At 38.5% G+C, this 22,021-nt stretch overlaps 1 protein-coding gene across 11 annotated transcripts in view; it reads left to right on the top strand.

The window, feature by feature from the left end:
- Positions 1 to 22,021, top strand: part of PATJ (PATJ crumbs cell polarity complex component) — a 156,869-nt gene that overhangs the window by 34,049 nt on the left and 100,799 nt on the right. For all 11 annotated transcript variants that reach the window (XM_041127550.1, XM_041127551.1, XM_041127546.1 and 8 more), the window contains 4 exons: positions 3,208 to 3,372; positions 5,074 to 5,202; positions 19,483 to 19,692; positions 20,604 to 20,723. In XM_041127550.1, coding sequence (XP_040983484.1) covers positions 3,208 to 3,372; positions 5,074 to 5,202; positions 19,483 to 19,692; positions 20,604 to 20,723 — 624 coding nt within the window. The remainder of the gene's footprint in view (positions 1 to 3,207; positions 3,373 to 5,073; positions 5,203 to 19,482; positions 19,693 to 20,603; positions 20,724 to 22,021) is intronic.

Consider the following 22,021-nt stretch of genomic DNA (forward strand, 5'->3'; position numbering starts at 1 on the left):
CAAAATCTTGTGACCTCTTAGTGACTTCATGTTTGGTTTTTTTTTTTTTTCTGAAATATTTTAACATGATTATCAAGAGTTATAAGGACAGAGATAATATTTGTGTTGAATGTATTCGCATCTGTAGTCCTTTGGCTCAGTCTTTTGAGCAATTTGGCATTAGCTTTTGTGGTGGATAATCTTTCTTAATATTTGTCACTCTGAAAAAATTTACAACAGTCTCAGGAATAGTGGTTCCTGTTACGCATTATAACTTGCTCGTTGAGTGTTGAAAGACATTTGTGTGTATAAGCTAGTACCTCAGTTTGTTTAAATATGTATAAAGAAGTATTGGGGCAGCTTTGAAGTTATCGGAATCAGACCAGGCCTCTTTGCTCAAGAAAAATATTTATTTGATATTATTAAAATAATACCTATTTGGGAGGGGGTTGGGGGGGGGGTGGCGTGTGTATGTATGTATAACTATCAGTATCTCAGCCTGCAAGTGAAAAGACGTTAATTTCCTGTTGAATACCTGCTCTTTGTGGAATATTTTGAATTTGAACCTTTTTTTTAGTGGATGCAAACAACATTTAATTGACATCAATGGGAACAGAATTAGGCCTTCTGAAAGATTAATTTGTTAGGTGTACAGCTCTCCTGCTTTTACTTTTTGTTCACCCTTTACCATCAAAAATTCATACTGATATCACTAAGACCTAAAACATTTTCTTCAGTTATTGCTTAATGGAGGAAATCTTGATTCCTAAAGGAAGGGATTAATGGAATGCTGGAAGTGTTGTTTAAATTCCTTGGCCACTAAACAAAAAATTGTATACAGAAAGCAATAATGCAGTGCTGTAGAGTAACTCAGGGAACTTTAATTGTATATATTTAACAGTGTTACTTATTACTGTGTACTTACAATTAAGTTTACAGATATGTCCAGACCTAGTGAGCATAAATTTTTTTCTACTCTGTAGCTGGAAAAAAACCCCAACAAAATAAAAATGTGCTCCGGGGCTAAAGCTGTGTATGCCAGGTTTAGCCCTGAGTATGTTTTTGCAGCCAAGTTATAAATCCCCTTAAGTAGGGGTTTGCAATGGAAAAAGTGACAGCCCCATTCCCCAAACAAGCAGTTCTACCTGGGCCTGGTACAGTTGGGATTAAAATGTGATCAGTAAGGAATTTTTTTTAATATGTAGTAAGGTTGAATGTTGATTATTTTTAATGATGTGTTTGAATTATGATAGAAAGCATGGTATTTTCTCCCCCCACCCCCTCCCCCACTTTTAGCTAATTTCATTGTGTTCTTTTTTAGGAGTAAATTGCTTCCTTGTGTCCTTCTAGTTTTGTTATAAAATTTCACTCGCTCCTATTTGATGGCACAAGTAACTAGAGTGGTGTGGTGAATGAATGGGGTGTAGGGCACCTTGCGTGTTTAGAGGCTGATTTCTGGCAGCTGCAAAACAAGAAATGGGAGTCCCCAAGTCTGCTTGGGAGCATGCAGTAGCTCTTCTCCATCAATCACAGTATGCTGAGAAGTGCTGGTAAATTTCCACCACACTGCCACTCTCAATGCATTAAAAAATCCTTACGTGTAGATACTTCTGCTTAAATAATTAACTAATGGATTAGCCTGATAGCTCAGCAGTTGCTGTAATTCTTACAGAAAAAAACCCATAGCAGTTCATCTTACCATGTTGGAGGCCAGTTACACTACTCTGAATTTTTCTCTTTGGCTGGGTTATAGTGTGAGAGGAACTCTGTGTTTCCCAGCAGTGTAAGATATATTTACACTGTAAAAAGCACAAAGGAAAAAGTGGGGAAAAAACAGAGGTGATTGGGAAGAAAATGGTGGCTAAAGTGATATTGCTGTCTAGTCTTGCACAAGATTGAGTCCCTCTAAAGTACAAGGAAATCTGGGAAGTATATGGCGAGGCTCTGTCTCAAGTACACATGTACAGAGGTGTGTATATGTATGTTGTATATTTATGTGCTATATTTTCTAGGATGAAATATGGGTTCATCTACATTAGCATTGCAGTTTGGCTATGGAGTGAAGTATTGAAGAGAATCTTCAATTATCCCCACTTACTGTGCTTTAGTACATGTTGTTGAGTGGACCTGGATGATGTGTACTAGATTCCTAAATCAGTGGTTGCACTCCAGCGACTTTGGACATTTGGTCATGAGAGCAGACTTGAGGTAGCCTGAAAGAAATCCCTGAAACACAAGAGGTGTCAGGATTGAGTCCATAGCACTAATTGGGTTAAACCCCTGCTCTTTTGGACCTGCGCTGCTCGTCAACATAGATGATGTTCACAACTGTGACACCTACTGACGTTCTGCTTTCCTCATATTTAAGATACCGCTACGGTGCAAATAGATGTACCCTCATGATATTGCAGGTTATAAAATAAGTAAAAGAGGATGAATCACTGTAGTTTTATTTTCCTGAGGAAGTACAATTGCAGTATCCCATTTTTAAAGCAGCATTATTATCTATCTATTTATCTTTTTTTTTCTTTCTTTTTTTAAGTCTGTGGTTTAAAACATCATTAACAATGGACTTATGGTCTTCTGTTGTCAGTCAGGATCTAAAGCATATAGGATGGTAAGCTTTGACCCTTGTCAGGGTTTTCTGATTAATTGCTTACTGTAATTGGTTTCTTTTTTACTATATGAACATTCTTGCATGTTTTCTGTAGGATCTATTTTAGTTTCAACCATTTTGTTACGTTTTAAACAACCGACGAAGTTGTGCTCATTCTCACTTCAAGTTTTTGATTAGAGCTCAAAATCTGTGTTTTCTTAAAATATTTTGGAAAATTCAATTTTTATCTTTTTAAATTCATAAGCTTAATGCTAAAAAAAAATCCCCAGCAAAGAAACAGGTGAGAATGAAATAACAATGCTAGGAAAGATTTAGGCTAGGAAAAGCAGTGAGCGGAAAACAAGTTAGAGGAAGGTGAAGAGAGCAGAGACATGATGTAGCAGTCAGTAGTCACAAAACCTTGCAGATGAAGTTTAGTCTTATAGTAATGTGTGTATACTTCAGAAGCATATGTTAATAAAATGATGCAAGCTTTTCCAGAATCCCTAGGTAAAATTAGACTTCCATATTCAGCCAGGGGAAGACATGTATGCAAAAAAAATAAATAAAATAATCTGGTTGATATCCTCTTAATGATCTCAGTGTGGATATGTGTTTCCCCTTCTGTGTAGGTAAATGGAGTTCAGCTATATGGAAAATCACGCCGTGAGGCAATCACTTTTCTAAAAGAAGTGCCACCCCCATTTACATTGGTTTGCTGTCGGCGACTTTTTGATGATGGCAGTGAGTCTCTCGTGGATGAACCCACCGTGGGAGTTTCCCCTCCAGAGCAAAAGGTATACTTCTCATGTCATTCAGTTGTGTAAAAGGACATTAAGTTTTTGAAAAAGTGCATATATTTCTGAGAAAGTGATTTAGCTTTCTAAAGGCAGTGTTTCTGTTTTCCTTTTGCGGTTTGATCCAGACTACTTTTCAGTCTTAAATAACATTTCCTAAAATGTATAGTTATATGAAGCAGTTTCGTATTAAATTGTCATATAAAGCTGCCTTTGCCATTCACTTTGGGCTCGTAAGGGACGGCTGGTGTTTCAGTGAAAGATAGTTCATGTTTGCAACACTGGTACTTTTACTACAGTTTATACAGTTTCGTCATGAGAAACTTCATTGTACTATAAATACAAGGTAGGTAAATCACCGAGCTAGCATGCTGACCATGTACATCCCATTCATCATTCTTACACTTAATAGGTGAGTGAGAGGTCTGAATTATACTAAATCACATCCTTGCTACCATTAGTTGATTACTTCCATGTTCTGAGTAGGTTTTTATAGAACTGGAAAAAATGAAACTTCATGTTTCTTTCCATTGCAGAAGCTTTAAAGTCTCAAACTAAAGCTTGACACTTGTAATGGTTGTTCCTATTTATAAAAAGTATTTACACCTTGAATTCTCATCTTTTCTGATATTTTGTGATCTGATTTACTCTAAGGTGGAGAGTTAAACAAGAAATATGGATGTTTCATGGAAGAATAAGGTGTACAGTATTACACCTTTTTGTAAAAGGCTCTTTCTGTTGCAGTAGTGCTTGTTCCACTGTGGTTTTTGATGTTGCGTTTTACTGAACATTTTCCACGTGCATCCTGTCAGTTGCACATCTTTGCCATAAGGTGATATTGAGTGAACAGAGGTTGCCTTCTCCTTGGAGCAATCTTACAATATTTCTGCTTTCTTTTGTCAAAAGTATCAGGAAAGAGTGTGGAAGAGAAATTTCTTCCATTTGCCTCATGGCAGTGGTCTATGTAATAGGTATATTTATACAAAGAAATAAAGTTAAATCAGTGTGAAGTTAATGGTACCAGATTTGAATGTTTTTCTTGGGACATCATACATTGATATTTTGTAAAGATTACATTGATAAAATAGCAGTAATGTTAAAACATGCATTTTAAGTTAGACAACAAAAGATGCCTTTTTGTAAGATATATTTATGAAGCTGTCCTTACCCAACAAAATTGGGTAACTATACCTCTTTCTTTTATACTTTCGCACAAAAATTGTGAAAGAAACTGCTTTTTCAAAATAGATACTATTTGTATAGTTACAATATAAGAATTTTTTGTTTGCATATTTAATGCCACAAGTATCAGATGTGCCTGATCGTCTGGTCTTTCTATTAGCTGTCTGTAGATAAATCTTTTATGCTAAGATATTTATTTTTCCTTTACGCATCTAATGGGACAGCTGAAGTTCATCAACATGTAACAGGTTAGTAATATTATAACAACTAATTTGACTTATACATGGATGTTTGTATGCCAGGTTGGGCTCTGATGCTCAAAACATGTAGGCGTAATCCCAGGGGAGTTTCCAAGGCAGCAATCCGGAGAAAACTGAACACAATGTTCAATGAAGTTGTAATTCCATAAAAGGTCATATTTTAGGGCATACATGAGCCATTAATGATCAAAATATTGAAGGAATAGTGTTTGTAAAGAGCTGAAAGAATAGTATTTGAACTCGAGTTTCTCTTTTTCAGGTGAAACCCGAGGAAGATATTAATCCTGAGGAGGAAGAAGGGGAATTAGCATTATGGTCTTCTGATGTGAAGGTTATTGAACTGGAGAAGGACAAAAATGGTTTAGGATTCAGCATTTTAGACTATCAGGTATACTTTTCTGTATAACTACATACTAAAAATCCCTTTGATCCTTTGTCTTGTATGGTGCCTTAAAATGTTTTGTGATGTTGATTACTGGGTAATCGACTTGGCACTTGGGCCTAGAAACTATTTAGGGAAAAGTAATTTATTTTGAGGCCAACTCTATAAATTATAGAGTAGAGCTTGTTCTAAACCAGTCTGATTACCGGACATGATAAAGGGCAAAACCTTTAATCAAACTCCACCTCATAACTCTGAGTTTAATGGCTAAATTTTGGGGGGAGGTTGGGTTTTGTCTTATTTTGTTTTAACTTGGAATGACTTTTTAACTATGAGAGTGGCAAGCAAACTTTCTTAGGTATTGCAACATCATTTCCTATGTACCAAATTTAACGAGTCTTCTGCTTTTTCTTCCCTCACTGCCCCAAATCATCCTTCATTTATAAATGGAGTATAGACCCATGCTGGTCTGTGATCTGTGGTCCCACTCAAGTCATGGAAAGATTCACTCAGGCTTTAAATCAAGCCATGAAAAGTAGAGTTTGCAGAGGTAGCTTTACCAGGACTGTCCTTCACAGTCAAAAGGGAACGTCAGGGCTGACGGGTGAAACGGTGTTGCAAACTCAAGTTTCTGTAAATACAAATTTGCTTTAATACTTCTATTTAATTTATTAGTATAAGAATAGAGATTGAAGAACCCGATTAATGATTTTTCAGTTATGCTTCTCTGCTTAAATTATTAAACCAGGATGCCAGAGATATGGGTAGAATTTTCAGGGTGGTGTGGCAGGGGGAAGTTCACTTTCAGGAGTCATTCATAGGTTAAAACTTGATTTCTCCAAGAAGAACCATTTTAGGGTAGATTATGTTCTTAATTGTTGAACTCCTTGGAAATCAACAGAAAAGTCTTTAATTGGGGGAAAATTCTACTAAAATGAATAAATCCTTCTTTCAAAAATATTGCCTTCAATTAAATATCTAGAAAGTCTCGAAATCTGTAGTCAGAATGAAATGTTCTTCATGTTTCTAGTCAAGGTCATATATTTTTAAACCTCTAGCCATCATATTTATAAGGAAATAAAATAGCTGGATCACTCTTCATAATAATATACACATCACATCTGAATACTGCCTAAACATTGTAGTGTAATAAAATGTGTTCAACTGTTGTGCATAAAAGTCAAGTGATATAAAATTCACTTTTTGATACAATAAGGCATGTATTGGGAATGAATTAGAATAAAAAATATTTGAAGTATTATGCAGAACCATTAATTCTATATTTTACCAGTGTGATTTAAGATTACTGAAAATAGATCCTGTTAGTCATTTTCACTGACACATGTTGTGTTGCAGTGCCAGCTTTACTGTAGAGTTGCTAGGAGTCTTTACAGAGCAGTAATACACAGATTTGCTTTTAAGTTCTCATATAATCAGAATTAATGAAGGCTTTAATAACAGGCTTTTTATTTACTTATTCGCAGATGCAAATACATGAGCAATGTTGTGGTACTTTCAGCTAAATTTAAATACATTCTAATCAATTCTAAATGAGTGGTAAACCACTTAATCTCAGATCTTTATAATTTCGAGACATTTATGTATAAAGTATGCTCTTTTGTTTGGGATTTGCCTCTGAGATCTTTTACACTTTTCATCATCTGCAGATTAATTTTTATATAGAGATATCTGTGATTGTGTGTGTGTTTATGTAAATACAACCATCACATTCTTGAGTGCAGGGCAAAGAAAACAAATAATTGTCCATGCTAGATTGGAGGTGGGGAAAAAAAAAGTATGTGGTTCTTGGGAGACTGTTCAGCATTCTTAAAGCAGATTTGCTGAGAAGCACAAAATTACAGTGAAATGTTTAATTGTGACTTAAAGGACCTGGAGACCTAACTCTGTTTTCTACATTTCTTTTTGCAATTTTACCCTTCTTTAAAAAAGGAAAGGTTTTCTTTTAGGCACATACTCTTTGTTTTGCAAGAAAAGATTCAAGCCTTATAATGGCAAATGACACTACTTGTACTATATATCCACTGTTGATTTTGCTCTTTTTGAGTAATCATATGATTTATTATTTTTTAGATTTTTTTTTTTTTATATAAAGATGGGTATTCACGTCGCCTAGCTTCATGAATCAGTGCATCAATGAGAGACCAGCCTTTGTAGGCTCCCATCAGTGTTGATTGTTGATGGAGGTAGAGTGGGGAGGAAAATACTTTTTAAGAGGTGATTCTGAGCAGAAGGCCTATTTCTGGTGCTCATAATTACACACATAAGGACTGACTCTCTCTATCCATTGCAGAAGTTTAAGGAAACTTTGGTGTTACGTACCCGACTTGGAGGTGATGTGACTGTATTGTGGGTTTTTAAGATCGAGTTATTTTGGTAGCTGTTGGTTGAAATGGCACTTCAGAAATATTGCTAGGACTTCAGAAAGATCAGTAGGAATAGTGAAGTAACATTACAAGAAAAAAACCAGTGATGCACTATTATTCCATCTTACTTTCCCCCGACATCAAGATATAACATCTTTGAAATGCTACTGCAGTACCAGTGTATACCAGCCCATTTCAGTCACTTCTTGTTAGAGACTGGTGACTGTTACCTGCAGTATTTAGGAACCCCTGAAATCCTGTTCGTGCAGACGTGTTCATTTATGATGGTGAGCAATGCCAGATGTGCTGCAGAAGTGGAAGAATACTAAGCAGTTAGAGACCACACTGCTTATGGTGCTCTGGAAGTTTCTTCCTTCTGCTTTCCATTCATGTTTGGTATTTGTTTTCAAGCACAAGGCTTTTTTTTTTACCTTTCCATCTTAATTTTGATTATAGAATTAGTTGTGGTGCTGAATACTCTCATGGTATATAATTTATAGCATTTGTCATTTTGTTTTCTCAAAACTGACTACATACTTGGCGTAAAGAATATTGTGCCTTAGTTGTCTAGAATGCTGTGCTTCCCAAGTCACGCTCTGAAAAACAGTATTAATAAAAATTCTTTGTGAGGTAGAATAGGAATCCGAGTATGTAGAAAAGTGAATGCTGAGATCAAGAAATTATTACTCTGGTATATTAATTTTTAATGGGCTGTCTTTCTAATAATGTTTCATCTATCAAATAAATGATAAGCATATCCCAAGTGGCTTGCAGGATATTCCCAGAAATGTACAAGCATAATTCCAATGCCTATATATTTTAATGAACTAATTACAAATTAATTATACCAATTATGCATAATCAATAGTATTTCTACTTTGTCCTGTGTTTTCTTTTGTCTGTCTTTAGGGATTTAAATGCTTAAAACAGAGCTGCCTTCTTTTTTTAATAAGGTCCTCTTGGAAGGTCTGTACACATGTTCCTAAAACTTTGGGATACCATTAGAAAAATAGAGTAAACTTACCCTCTTTGCTATAACAGGACTGTATTTATATAGGATATTGTTCAGCTTCCCATGATCACTATGTATTGAAAAAATCTATTTTTCCTTTTGTGGAATGTCCTAATTTGTTATGTGGTAGGAAATCTAAAATCTTTGAGATCGCTGCTTTGCTAGCAAGATCAATACTTGGTGAGAGGGGAGGTGGAATGCGAGGCTGATCCTGTGTATTCTTGAAATGATCGGTTTCACTGGATTTTTTTTTTTTTTTTTCTCCCAGTGTGATGGCTTATTTAAATAAGAAACATTGAAGAGGTCTTAAAATGAAATCTTCTGTGTATTTTTCTGTTGTCACCACTGTGTTGGGATCTTGTCAAGGCTCTTAGGCTACGCATTGCTTTTTCTTGATAACGCTTAGATGAAAAGCCTGCAGAAGGAGAGTCAGCAGCAGCCATGCCGATAGGCTCTGCGTGCGGTGTGCTTTCTTCAGCTGATAACACGGAGACCTGAGGAGCAGCGTTGCATTGCTGGTGATTCTATCTTGAACAGGGACCCTGCCCCCCTTTTGGCCGATAAAAAGGTGTGCTGTTCAGTCTTCTGGCCAACTTCTCCGTGAAGTAATATACTCTACCTCCCTTAATTTCCTTGTAATTTCACTTGGAGAAGTTGCTCTCTTTTTCACCTCTTAACTAACTTTTATGTAGTGTTGCTGGCACAGTTAGCGGCAAGTATGTTCTGATGGTGAATGAGGGACCCAGTACACTGTAGAGTGCTTTGGGATCATCTGTGATGCAAGGGGCTATGGTAAGCGTATTTTATTGTTCTTTGTCAATAGACGTGAAAGTATCCAGGTTAACAGTAACTTTGTTTAGCCTGAAGCTAAACCTCCTAGCCAGCAAGTCAAGACCTAAGCCATTGTTACTGAGACAAATCCTTTTTCTTAGAAAGAAATTAAAACAGAAGAGGGCATGGTATGTCATCAGGTTGAAATAGAGGAAAAATGCTGTATAAAAATGACGGTGATCCCACGGTGTTAGAGCAAGAGGAAAGAACTAGAGAAAACCAAGATATCACAATAATATAAAAGGTACTTTGAGTGGCCCTGAAACAGCGTTTACCAAAGACCTGATGCATGCAGGGCAACAAATTCTGTCAGTAATGTTTTACAGAAATATTGGAAAAACCACAGGTAGCTGAATTGCAGATTTCTTGAGGCAGTATTGACCAGAAGGTAACTTGAATGGTCTGATGAGCTTTTATCAAATTAAACAAAAAGCTGAATGGACTTTATGTGGAGCTTAATTTACTGTGCTTTGAAGTCAGAGTATTTTAAAGCAGCTGTTTTAAAGTGCATGAAACTGGAGAGGGCGAGGCTTGGAATACAGAGGGTTGACATTTTACATAGCTCTTAGGAATGCCTGTGAGATGCCGTTTCTCTCCGTCTGTGCTTGAAAGTCCCCAGTGCTCGGCTGCTTTTGCACAGTACCCAGCTGCCCTATAGACCTGTGGGGCTGTAGGAGCTCATGGGCTCACCTGCTCCAAGCGGTCCTTGCCAACATGGGTGTAAATATCTACCCATCCATGGAAGCAGTAACAGGCATTTCAGCACTGTTATGAGCTTCATGTTACCCAGACCTGACGCAGCATGAAGTATGCCTGCCTTCTTCAGCCTGGGTCAGTGCTTAAGGGGTTCTTACTGTACTCTAGCAGTAGGGACTCCACAGCCGCCTTATTCCTGGGCGTATCTTTATGATCATTAGCAGTTTTTTCTTATTGTTGAACTGAAGTCTTTCTTGCTGCACATTCAGCAGGTTATGTTTTGTCCTTCTCCCAGAGAGCATGGGAAACAATTGTTTTCTTTTTTTATAATAAAATCACTGCATAGTCATTCACGGCAGGAAGTGAAGCAATTTAAGTGTCTCCAAATATCTTTCCTCTTTTCTTTATGCCCCAAACAAACAGGCTCCAGATGTAGAGTTACAAAAACAGCAAACTGACTTCTTATTTGTAGAAGGTGGTATTCAACTAGATTGTATTTTTTTTCTTTCTTGGACTGTTCAATGGTGACATGTGGGCTGGAATGCTTTGACATGTTGCTGGCTAAACGTTTGCCCTCTTGTGATAATTTGAGCTTTGTCCGTCTTGTGATAAGTCTGTTTTGAACAAAGCAGCATATTCATGTCCTTGTTAAGCACATTTTCACCTGATCATGTGATGGAAACCTGTGGCTTACTGGCAAAAGCTGCACAGCTGTATTAAAAAGCAGTTTTACAATGGCTATCAGCTTGGTACTGGGAAAACTGATAAAGGCAGCTTTTCTCCCATCTCTACAACCCATCCACATTCATTAACATCAAAGTTCTGTAAGCCTCAGTACCAACTGTGTTGGTACTCATCTCACGGAGGATTTGCTTCTCTCCCCCTATGGGAAAGTTCTGCATCCTTTAAATCATATTAAGCTGCTTCATTTGTAAAATAATTCTTAATAGTGTGTCATGAATTGAATTCAGCGTAGCTTTTTGAAAAATTCTCTTGGAGTTCAGCTTAAATACTACTCTTCAGGACCGAAGAGCTGGTGAATGCAATTGACCGCATTCCTGGTAAAGTTTCTCGGGTGTTCATGATTAGTGGTTTCCAAAACCTCAGTGCAGCAGTACTAAAAGCATTGGGAGACCAGAAACCACTTTAATAAGAAATCAAAGAGACTGTGTATCTCAGCGTGAGATACAGACAGATACACAGGAATAGCTTGCTGAGGTAGAGAAGCTGGAGAACTTGGATGCAGGAAGTTACATTAGGGATTGGGTATGCCCTGATGCTGAGCTTGGGGAGGGGGGGCCGTCATCAGTCTGACTTGTAAGTGAGAAGTTAGGAAGGAATCTCATGTACAGAGTGGAGTGGCATATCCTAGGGGTGGCCCTGCTGTCTTTTGTGAACTGCAACAGTCCATACTCTGGACAATACCTGAGTTTGCAGAGAAACTGGAGCATTACTGAGAACATCTGTTTTTCTTTGGTTTGTCGCATATCCTTGAAATAAATGCTAAGCAGTATTACTATTAACCTTTAGAAATGTTTTCCCTATTCCCCCAAATTCTACAATCTGGTTGTTCTTTTTCATTTCCTGCTAGGAAGAATAGCTTTTAATAAAAACAAAAAACCCCAAACCAAAGAAATTCATTATTATTCCACAGATGTCTTCTGCCTGCAAGAGAAGGCGAGAATTTAAAGGGACAAAACTGTAGCTAGATTTTCTGTTAAACACTTGGCAAATCTCAGCAAGGGTAAGATAATGTAGATGAGACTAGAGGAAATTGCAACTGAGTGCTGCTTATCTAAAAGCTGTGCTAGTCTCTCAGTGAGCGTGTGGAGTCGGTGGAGCAATGGGCGTGTAAAAGCTCAACCCAGACAGCTCCAAATGTGTTGTTCTGAACCGATGAGATTGGAGGTATATATTGGTGCTGATGGATAAGCGTGAAGAATTCTGAAAACTCATGGAAGTTATGAGGTATTCTGTTTTCTTAATACCTCACCCTTCTGGAAGATGCTGCTCCCCAAATCCAAATCGTACTGTTGCACTTGGAGTTTTTCTGTCTGTTCTCGCTGTGTTTCACAGGAGCCTTAAAATTCTCGGCAACCTTTTTGCCTACCCTTCTGTCTTCTCCACCATCCAAGTCTTCTGTGGGCCAAGTCACTGTCTGCAGATCCTCGTTGCAAAAAATGGCCTGTCCTATCTCCCCACTTTTGCAGCTTTTTCTGTAGCAAATCTTCCCTAATTCATGTATTTGCTGTTTATGATGCAAGATCTCCATGCAGAGAGCTCTGGTTTTGTTTGAAAACACATACTGCACTTCCACAGAGTGTTAACAGTGTTGAGGTCAGCACGCCTAACTGGTGGAAGTGCTTGCTGGGCTATCTTGGTGGATTTTTAGTTCAGGGATTATTTGAATTTGAAAGCTGATCGAATCCAGAATGTGCATGAAGACCACTGCCTGTACATTATGTAGGTGATACCATTTATAATTTTTCCAGTGGCTCGTCGGTATTTTTTTCTTTATTCCCACACATCTCTTTCCCTTCTTTATCTCATCACACAGTGGCTTTCCTCCATTTCCTTATGAGTTCAGGGGTTTTTTTTTTCTTATCTCTGTGGCTTTTCCCTGTAGTCAGCATTCAGTGTGTTTTTTCTGGAGCTGGAAAGTCTGAAAGTATAAGATATTAAGAGAGTCTAATGAATGTAATCCCTGTGACTTTAGCTCTGTTGAGAGCAAATATGAAAGGCGGATGAAACCTTAGGTTGATAGAGAAGTTTGATAAATTAAAAGATAGTGACATGCACCTGAGTCCACTGCACAGTGACACTTTCAAAACTACCATAGTCAGTGCCTATCTTTGATCTTTTTATTTGAGAATAGCAGTAGTGTGTAAGATCTTTTTCTTTTGATCATTCCCTGGAGGCACTTTTGTCCCAACTATCTGCTGCATACCCCTCTTCCGCAGCAGATGAACATTGACTGCGTAGTGCTTGCCAGCTCTGCCAGACCTACACGGGTTTGAGTAATTGCTGGCCACCGTGTTCATTCTTGCTGTAGAAGACTGATATGATTTCAGATCACAGATGATGAAAGCCCGGTGTGGGAAACCCATTGTGCCACCTACTCTTATTTTGCTGTTCTCTCTCCTCCTTTGGGTGTGTCTCTGTATGTTTTGGTTTTGTTTTTTTTCTTTCTCTGTGAATTCCTGTCTCTTTGCTGACATTTCCCACAACAGAAGTTTTGATTAATGCTGGCTGCACACTAGAGCTTCTGAAATTCATTGCTTTATTCCCTCACTGCAGATCAATAAATACTTATGTTTTATTTCCTGTGCTTTGCCTTACATCACAGAAAAGTTCAGCGTTCCTCCTTGAATACAGTTCTGTATTTAAGTTTGTATTACTTCAGCACATCGGCCTGTAGTTTATTTCTTTGGTACAGCCAGAGGCTATGCATTGTGTAGTCTCCTAAGCAGTCCTGCTGACTGCAATCTAATACGAGTGGAAGAGGCAGAAACAAGTCTTAAACGCTTTGAATTTCAGTCTGATTGCCTATGCTGTGGATCTAACAAAAACTAGTTGAGCACTTTCGCAGGGATGTTTTTTCAGGCTTTAGAGTGCCTTTGGCAGTTCCTATGGCCAACTCCTGTAGATATGTTGGAGTGAGTGAACAGAAGGTTTGGATCTTGAGTCTCAATCCTAAATTGAGGCCACCTTAAGGAGGGAATTGGACCTCACTCACAGCTGGCTCTTCCTCGCTTTCCCTTCTGTCAGGAAGTACTTTGTGCCTTTGAAAAGGCAGCAGGTTGTTTATACTTCTTGACTCTTGCATCATTGGCATTGCTGGTGTGTATGTGGAGGGTGGCTCTGCAAAGGGAATGAGAGGCACTTCACAAAATGAGAGCACGGATGAGTATTTTGAGTAATTTCACAACACTGAGCATACAGGTAAATTACTTCATGCACAGTTCTGCCTTTGTTCTACATAATAGTAAGACGAACATAAAATGCGTTTGGCCCTTTTCATTGTTGACGAGTGTATGTTCCTTGTACAGTATGCTACAGTGTTGTGTTTAAGAGTCTTTCAGTCTGGTATCTTATTCACTTGCAAACTGAAGAGTTTTAAATATGGACATGTATTTTAGACCTGGAAGTGGTCCCATGCAAAATGTAATGAAGCTGGGTTGCTCTGACCTCTGAGCTCTAACATGTGTTTGTTTTGGCTCTCTTGCAAAAACCTGCAGTATACAAATTGGCACTTGTAAAATTGTTCAGATAAATCAAAACTGGTACAGGAAAAAAAGTTTCAAACTGTTTCTTTTGGGATCCTTTGCCATGCTATTTTTGATGTGTGTTTTCAGAGGAGTGTTTTTGTGGCAGCAGGCAGTTTGTTGCTTGAAGAAAGCTAAAATATTCTAGGAAGTCAGGCTAGCTGAATTTAGATCTTAAGTGATGCCAAAACTAATATAGCCTGTAACTAAGTGAGAGTGACTTTGCACAGTAAATGTCAGTCACCCGCAGCTTTGTCTTACATTTTCATATGAGCCTTTAAAAAAGGAAAACACAAACAAAACCCCAGAAAACGTGGTAGCTGCTTACATCCAATCGAGTTATAGCTACAGTCTACTGCACAGGAGAGACTGCTCCTCACCCTCTGCGCACAGTGAGGGCTCTGCGGGTGCTGGGGGCTGGACAGGCGGGGATGGACTTGCCAGAGCATGAAACGCCTCCGGTAGTGCGGGAGCTGGGCTGGCCTGGAGTGCCCTCTCTTGGCTGCTGCAGAAACCTCACGTTTTGGTGGGGACGGGGAAAGACTTCAGTCGGTTGTTACCTTTTTAATTTTCCAGCGCGATGGACAGAGGTAAGCTGTATTGGCTATGTTTCCAGAGTCGCTTCCCAAGGACCTCTTCTAGCTAAACGAGTGTGAATCTTTGGTGCCCACGGCAAGTTCGAATCCCTCGCTTGAAGCCACAATAAAGTTACGCGTTCCAGCGGCGTTGCACGTAGGACTCTGTTAACTCGGTGCTCCTGGGACTCTTAACATTTTAGCAGAGCTCAGGTTTTTAAGAGACTGCATACTGCTCTGAATCCAGGGATCCCAGAGGCAGCAACTGAAGTGGCCCCTGCTTGACTCTGCACTGCTAAATGAATCCAGAACAAATGAGGCTCTGAAAAGAAGAAGAAAAATTTGACACCTGGACTCCAGGAAACATTTGTGGATTTTGATGAGGAGCAGTAGGGGGGAAGGGAAAGCCTATGGTTCAACGTAGTTAAATATATGGTGTGCTAAGTATGAATAAATTGTGACTATTTTAAACAAGTTCATATATCCTGTGGCTGGCTCGAGCACAAAGGAAAAGACAACAGCTACAACATACTAGTTCCTCAAAGGGTTACCTGGAGGCCAACGTCCTGGGCTGCTGCTGCTGGTGCATGGCAGTGGTCAACTTTCATCGTTTATATAAGTGGCAAAATTTTTTACATGTAATTCTTTTCTTAAAAAAGAATTTGTGTCAGTGCTTGGGAGTTAAGGGGTTTTGTCTCCCGATAGCCTTACTTTGCAGTCCGATTCCTTTCCTTGTTGTTCATAAATGATTCATTTGTGTAAAGGAATCCTTCAGTAAACTGAAGTTAAAAGTTCCTCTTTAAATGTACCAAGCCCATTTCACGCCCATTTTAAGATGACCAAATTGCATGGGGCTGTCCTGTGCACACTCCCTCTGCTATAACGCAAAGTCATGTAATAATTTCTTGAACTGTTGAAGTTGAGTCACTTCTGTATTCCAGCCGAGTACCACTACAGCAACATCTTAGCTGTGGGTTTGGGGAGGGAGTTTCTTCCCAGCCTGTAAACTCCTTCGAAGTAAATAAGCCTTTCACTTTAAAGCAGAGACTGAAATCTGGTCCTGACTGCTAGTGACTAAAAATCACTATTATCTGGCTTAATGTGAGCCAAGTAAAATGAATCAGGAGCCTTAGGGTAGGTGTGCAGTAGCAGTTAGTGCTGTTTAGTAACCTCAAATGATTCTAGCTGGTCTGTTAACATGGAGGTGGCCCCGAAGTCCATCAGGGCACTGTGGGAGTGAAGTTGCCTTTTGCAGTTAGTATAGAAGGTAAGAATCTGGTTTTTAGCCTGCTGCTAGCACTGCCTTCTTTTAAAAACAAGGCAACAACCCACGCAGTCCAGTTGCACTCACAGTTTACAAGATGTGAATGTGAATTCGGTGTTTGCTGTCTTGTTTTAGCAGGTGGTGTTCTTTAGGGTGCGTTTAGGTTGGAGTGTAAATCGTAAGGCAAGGTTTCAAAAAAACATTGTTCCATTTGTTTTGATAAGAAAAGCACAGTGCAATCCACAGTTACAATGACCCTCATGTTAAATTACAGAGAATATGGATTAATGATTACACCTTGAAATTCAGAAGGTCTGTGTCTTCACGTGTGGCTTTTGTTGCATTCCTCATGGCAATCGCGTTGTGATTCACGGTCACTGGTAACAAACAGTCAGGGTTTTACAGCACTGCTCGGGTTACTGGCTTAGCCCTGTCACTGTGTAGTTTGTATTGCTCTTCTCTTCCTGTACAATAGCTCCCTCTGCTTGAAAAGAGCAGTGTAATTATAACCCCTGTTTGCATTTGCCTGATCAATGGTTTTTCATATGGGCCCCTTTTTTAAGAAGATTTCTGCTGCTGCTCTTCATGAGCAGTTCTAATACATGGCTTATGTTCATGCACGTTGTGAAGCAGCGAAGATAACCGTGCTGTTCTCGAAACTTTACTGCATAGGAACTGCATGCGTTTGCAGGAACTTTATCTTCATTTTTAGCGTGAGGATTAAAGCTGGTTGGAACACTTTTTCCAGCTGAATTATCTCTTACCAAAACATGATGATTTATTGAAGCCAGAATGTTTTTATTTCAGTGAAAACTTAAGTTGAAACAGGACTGTTTCTCATCGGAAATGTGGTAGTTAGGCCACTGACCTTCTATCCGCATAGAAGCAGCTAGTGGTGAAATTCCCATGTCCTACTTAAGTGGTTCTGATCTGGAACCCAAAAAAGAGCAGCTCTGGATCAGAGCGGGGATTTGAAGCTGGTTCTCCCACATTCTCAGCAAGCGCCATAATTACTGGGCCAGTCATTCACTCGCAAATTTTTGTCAGCTTATCTGCATCAGTAAGGATGAGTGCCAGTTTTGTTTTGTTCATTTTTTATCAATATAGCTAAGCCAGCAAAAGTCATATTATAAAAGCTGTTGTGTCAGCAAAGGTGTACTTTTGCTGAGAGAGCGTTCACCCATTTAGGGAACCAGCATAAACCTTGCTTGCCATGGCAAGATGAGCCCACGATAGGAAAACTTGCTGGTTTAGTTCTATTAGCAAAGCCTTCCTCATGCGAACAGTGCCTTACTTGCTCGAAAACGGCTGTCTCAACATGATCCTGGTTTTGCAAAGAAGTCCAAAAGGTTATTTTTATTTTGCGTTGGAGCAAACCCAAAAATTAAAAGCATCTCAAAAGTCTGTGTCAAACGGAATGTTTGTTCTGTGGTCAGCTGTCATCAGGATGGTTAGGCACATGGTTTTGTCGGCAAGGGCAGGCAAAGCTGACTCTCTACACAAAGGGCAGCAGTAACTTTACATTTTCAAAATTCAACACTCTTAAAGCAAAATCTCTTTTTTAACATCTTGGAATCCTTTGGATTCTTCTTCTGGACTTCCTGCATTTGGGTTTATTTTGTTTCTAAAAATTTCCAAAGTGTATGCAGAACATGGACAGCTTGCTATTAGAAACAAATGAAATCCTTTCCCCTCGGCATTGTGTGAGGCAGGTTTGAGCATAAACAGTCGGACAGCCCAAGCATATTGGCACGGGTTCAGTAGGCAGAACACCATTGCGCAGCAGAGGGAGGTTGCTGGGCTTGATTATCAAGACATGATACTCGCAAGGAAGCCTCTTCTGTACAATGTGGATACCCAGTGTTTGGGAAGATTATAAAATGGCAGGATTAAGCACTAGAACGGGAGAGAATTATTAGTAATATGTATTTACTTGAATTCAGCTTCAGCATGGCTCTTCCTGCTGAACTCTAATTTCAGTTCTCTAATTTCAGCCATTTACAGATATTACATTCATTACCTCATATGTTTGCCCATACCTTAAAAAAACATGTTCCCTTGGAAGGCAATGTACAGTTATATAAAAATAAAGAGTTAAAAAAGCATTCCTGTTTTCAGATTAACACTGACGTGCTGAATTCATGGTGGTCTTTGTGATTTGAATTTTGCCCTTTTTTTATCCCTCCCGTGCCCTGAATAAGATGAAAGTCCTGAGGGAAAAATAGTACATGATTATGCATTTGAAGACCCAGTGCATACGAGGAGCATTTCTGAACTTTACGAGCTCTTAGCAGGGGAGAGAAAGGCTAATTCTAATCTTAAAAAAACAAACAAGGAAACAAAAAAAACCCCTTACATTTGTTTTGTGTATCTTTCTGCCACTATATAATAACATGAGCATTTCATTGGATTGAGGATGAATTTTTAAATGGCCAAATGCGTGATAGAAATGGTACGTGACACAACACAAAGGTTAGTACTGGAAAAAAAATTAAGTGAAGTGAATATCTTTGCATCAGTTTACAGTCTCTCCAGTGTGTATAATATTTTCTACTTCACATTCCTCTGTGTACATCACTACAGTGTTCCTTGTCTTCAGGAATAATCTTAGTTACTCTTCTGTTGCTGTCCCCTGTATTCTCTGTTAAGGAAGCTTCATGGGTGGACAAAATGTCTTTGATAAGTTGTCATGCAGATTTGACAAACAGGAACACTGCAGTAATATAGCAAATATATACTGCTATTTCTTGAATGTTTTGGTTCTGATTTTTAGTTTTAATTTAATAATATTTTTAATTAAATTGGTAATCTTGCAATGATTTGTTTTAACATCAATTTTGCTGCTATGAAGCTCAAGTGGCATGCAGAATGTTATTTTATGTAACATTAGCACGTAACAGGCTGGATGGAGGCTTGTGGAAGAGTGCCAGTGTTGTTTTTCTATTTGCAGGTTGGCCTGGCCGTTTCTGTGTATGTAAGAAGAGGGCAAGCAGGGTATCAGTCAGCTTTCAGATCTTAAAAATTCTTAATGGATTAGGCAAGTGACAGAATATCTTCCTACTGCAAACCTTTCTTTTTGTAAACTTTAAGCCTTGGCAGTATTAGTAGGCAGTCCTTTTGAACGTCTCGGCAATCTTCAGTTCTGTAGCATCAGATGGTGAACATGCTTAAGTGGTCTTTACATACTCAAAAGAAACATCATCTTTCTCGGGGCTTAGGCTATTTTTTTTTTTTTTTTTTTTTTTTTTTTTTTTCCTAGGATCCCGTAGATCCAACAAGAACAGCCATTGTGATCAGCTCTTTGGTGGCAGGTGGAGTAGCCGAACGTGGGGGCGAGCTTTTACCGGGTGACCGCTTGGTGTTTGTAAATGAGAAATATTTGGACAGCGCCACTTTAGCAGAGGCAGTGGAAGTGTTGAAATCTGTGCCCCCAGGTACAGTTTCTCTTGGAATCTGCAAGCCTTTGGTGGTAAGGACTGATTTTAACTTTTTTCTATTCGATTCTATGACATGTGTAGACTGGGTTGTTATATTGGGGGGTGAGGGGGAGGAATTCAGGGAAGAAGTATGTATGCATGTAGAAAGCAACTAAGTTGCTATGCATACACCTCAACATATCCAGAAATTCTGGCTAGCTGGTGAATGGGCAGCTCAATGTCCAAAAGGTCTGACTGGAAAACCAGCGTTCTCAAGTTCCTCCTGAAAGAACATCCATGTGGAATCAGAAGACATGTCTGGGCAAACCTATGCGCACTGCCACTATGCATAGGTGTAATATGGTTTGAGCAATTCAGCAGATCAGTCAAATATGTGCTGAAGTCCATTTCACTCTAAGACACTGCTAAGTGCTTACTTGAGCTCCACTGACATCAAAGAAACTTAATCTGTTTGAACTCAAGACTGTAAATTCAAGTAGAATTTCCTTTTTCTAGAATCAGGGCTTTGGAACAGACAGTAGTTTACTTGAGAACACTGCAGTATTGTTCGTCAAGGGCACCCAGGCAAAATTAATTAAAGCACCATCTAATAGAAAGTACTTGTAATTCAAAGTGGTAGAGGAGTGGTGAAATAGGAATGTAGGAAGGCTGTTAAATATATTCTTTCCTTTTCTAAAAAGTGATATTTCATTGTTCATATCCTTGTATTTGTCTTTTTTCCTACACATCTCTTTATTTTTTACTGTATCTGTACTAATATCTTAAAAGAATAAAAGCTGTTGTCTTCATCTTCTACATTTATGGCTTCCCTTTTTTATAGTTCTGTAACTTTTCCCCATCTTTTTTCTAATAGCTGGTTCTCCCACCCCCTTTTAGTTTATTGAAAAATGTGGGAATTTTTTTGTTTGTTTTCCTGACTCATCATTTTGATTGCCTTTCTTAGGGAGAAAGCAAAGAGGAGGAGAAGATGCACACTGTCAATTCCAGCAACATTAAAACCAGTCCTGGATCTCCAGAACCAGTAGATAATATTCATTTCTCAATAATACTTGAAGCACCACAGGTATTTGGTTACTCTTTTGGTTGAGCTTAAGTTTATATGGACAGGAAATGATAGTTTAAAGTAAAAAAAAAAGTATGTCCTTCAGATAAGACCTAAGTATTGAATAGACTTCAGGCTGGATTCCCTCTGAAAAAGACTCTAACAGCTAACTGTATACTAATCGTGTTGTGAACAGTAAGCACATGCACAGCACTTACTAATGCAGACTGCCTTATCAAATTTACTATGTCATTAAAATACCTTGGGTTACCTTGGATATGAAATAGCAATGCTACGTTATTAGTAGTCATAAGTAGTTGGTTCAGCTTTGCGAAGAAAGTAAGGTATGGAAGCAGAACACTTTTTATTATAATGTAGCAAAACAAAAAAGTAGTCTAGTGTATAAGGCAAGCTTGAAATCTGTTCTTCTTCATAGATTTCCTATGTGGTCTTGGGTGATTTCTTTACTCTCTTCCTCAATTCTCCACCTTCCTATTTTCTGAGAAATAATTCTATTTATTGTGGGAAGATGAGGCACAAAAGATACTGAGAAACTCAGATACCAGGGTAATAGGCAATAATATTGCAATACTGACCTATGTAGAGTGAGAGATATGTGGATATTTTTGAATTTTCATCTGTTCGCAAGTGCTTTGCAAAATTTTTATTAGTTCACATTGGTAAATGCATTCTTTTTAGACCAGAAAAGACAATACATAAAGGATCATCCAGAACTGCAACACAGTAATAAAAATAAATTTTAGATTTTCTTGCTGCTAAACACGTCTGCCTGTCTCTGGATACAAACGTATCTTTAACGCTAAAATGGTATATTAGAACCACCAAAAGGAGCAACATTACTGGGTAGATGTAGGTGTACTATGAAATTAGCTTGGACATGATATTTACTGATTTTCATGATGTATAATGGAGTTTGTTGTTTTCTGGGTGCATAGGAAGGGTTCCTGGCACAGCAATTAGTCCTCTGCCAGCTCAGATTGTTTCTCTGCTTCCTAAATAAAACTAATGTTATTAAGTATTTTTAAATAAAGTATTTTATCTTAAAGTCCTGCTGAATATAGAAACTAGAATGATCATTTTGTACAAAATACATGCAGAGGTATTTGCTTGTATTTTGATTTACCTTACATATGACAGCATTGATAGTAGCTTAGAGCAGTAGTATAAAATTTCCGTCCATTTATTATCTTACCTGCTCATATAAGAGCCAAGAGTGGTGTGTCATGATGGCTTCCAGTCTTATGCGCTAGCATAGTGCTGACAAAGCTGACTTAAAAAAAAAAAAAAAGGAACTTGAA

This window comes from Aquila chrysaetos, chromosome 12 (genome assembly GCF_900496995.4).
Source record: "Aquila chrysaetos chrysaetos chromosome 12, bAquChr1.4, whole genome shotgun sequence".
Lineage (NCBI taxonomy): Eukaryota > Metazoa > Chordata > Aves > Accipitriformes > Accipitridae > Aquila > Aquila chrysaetos.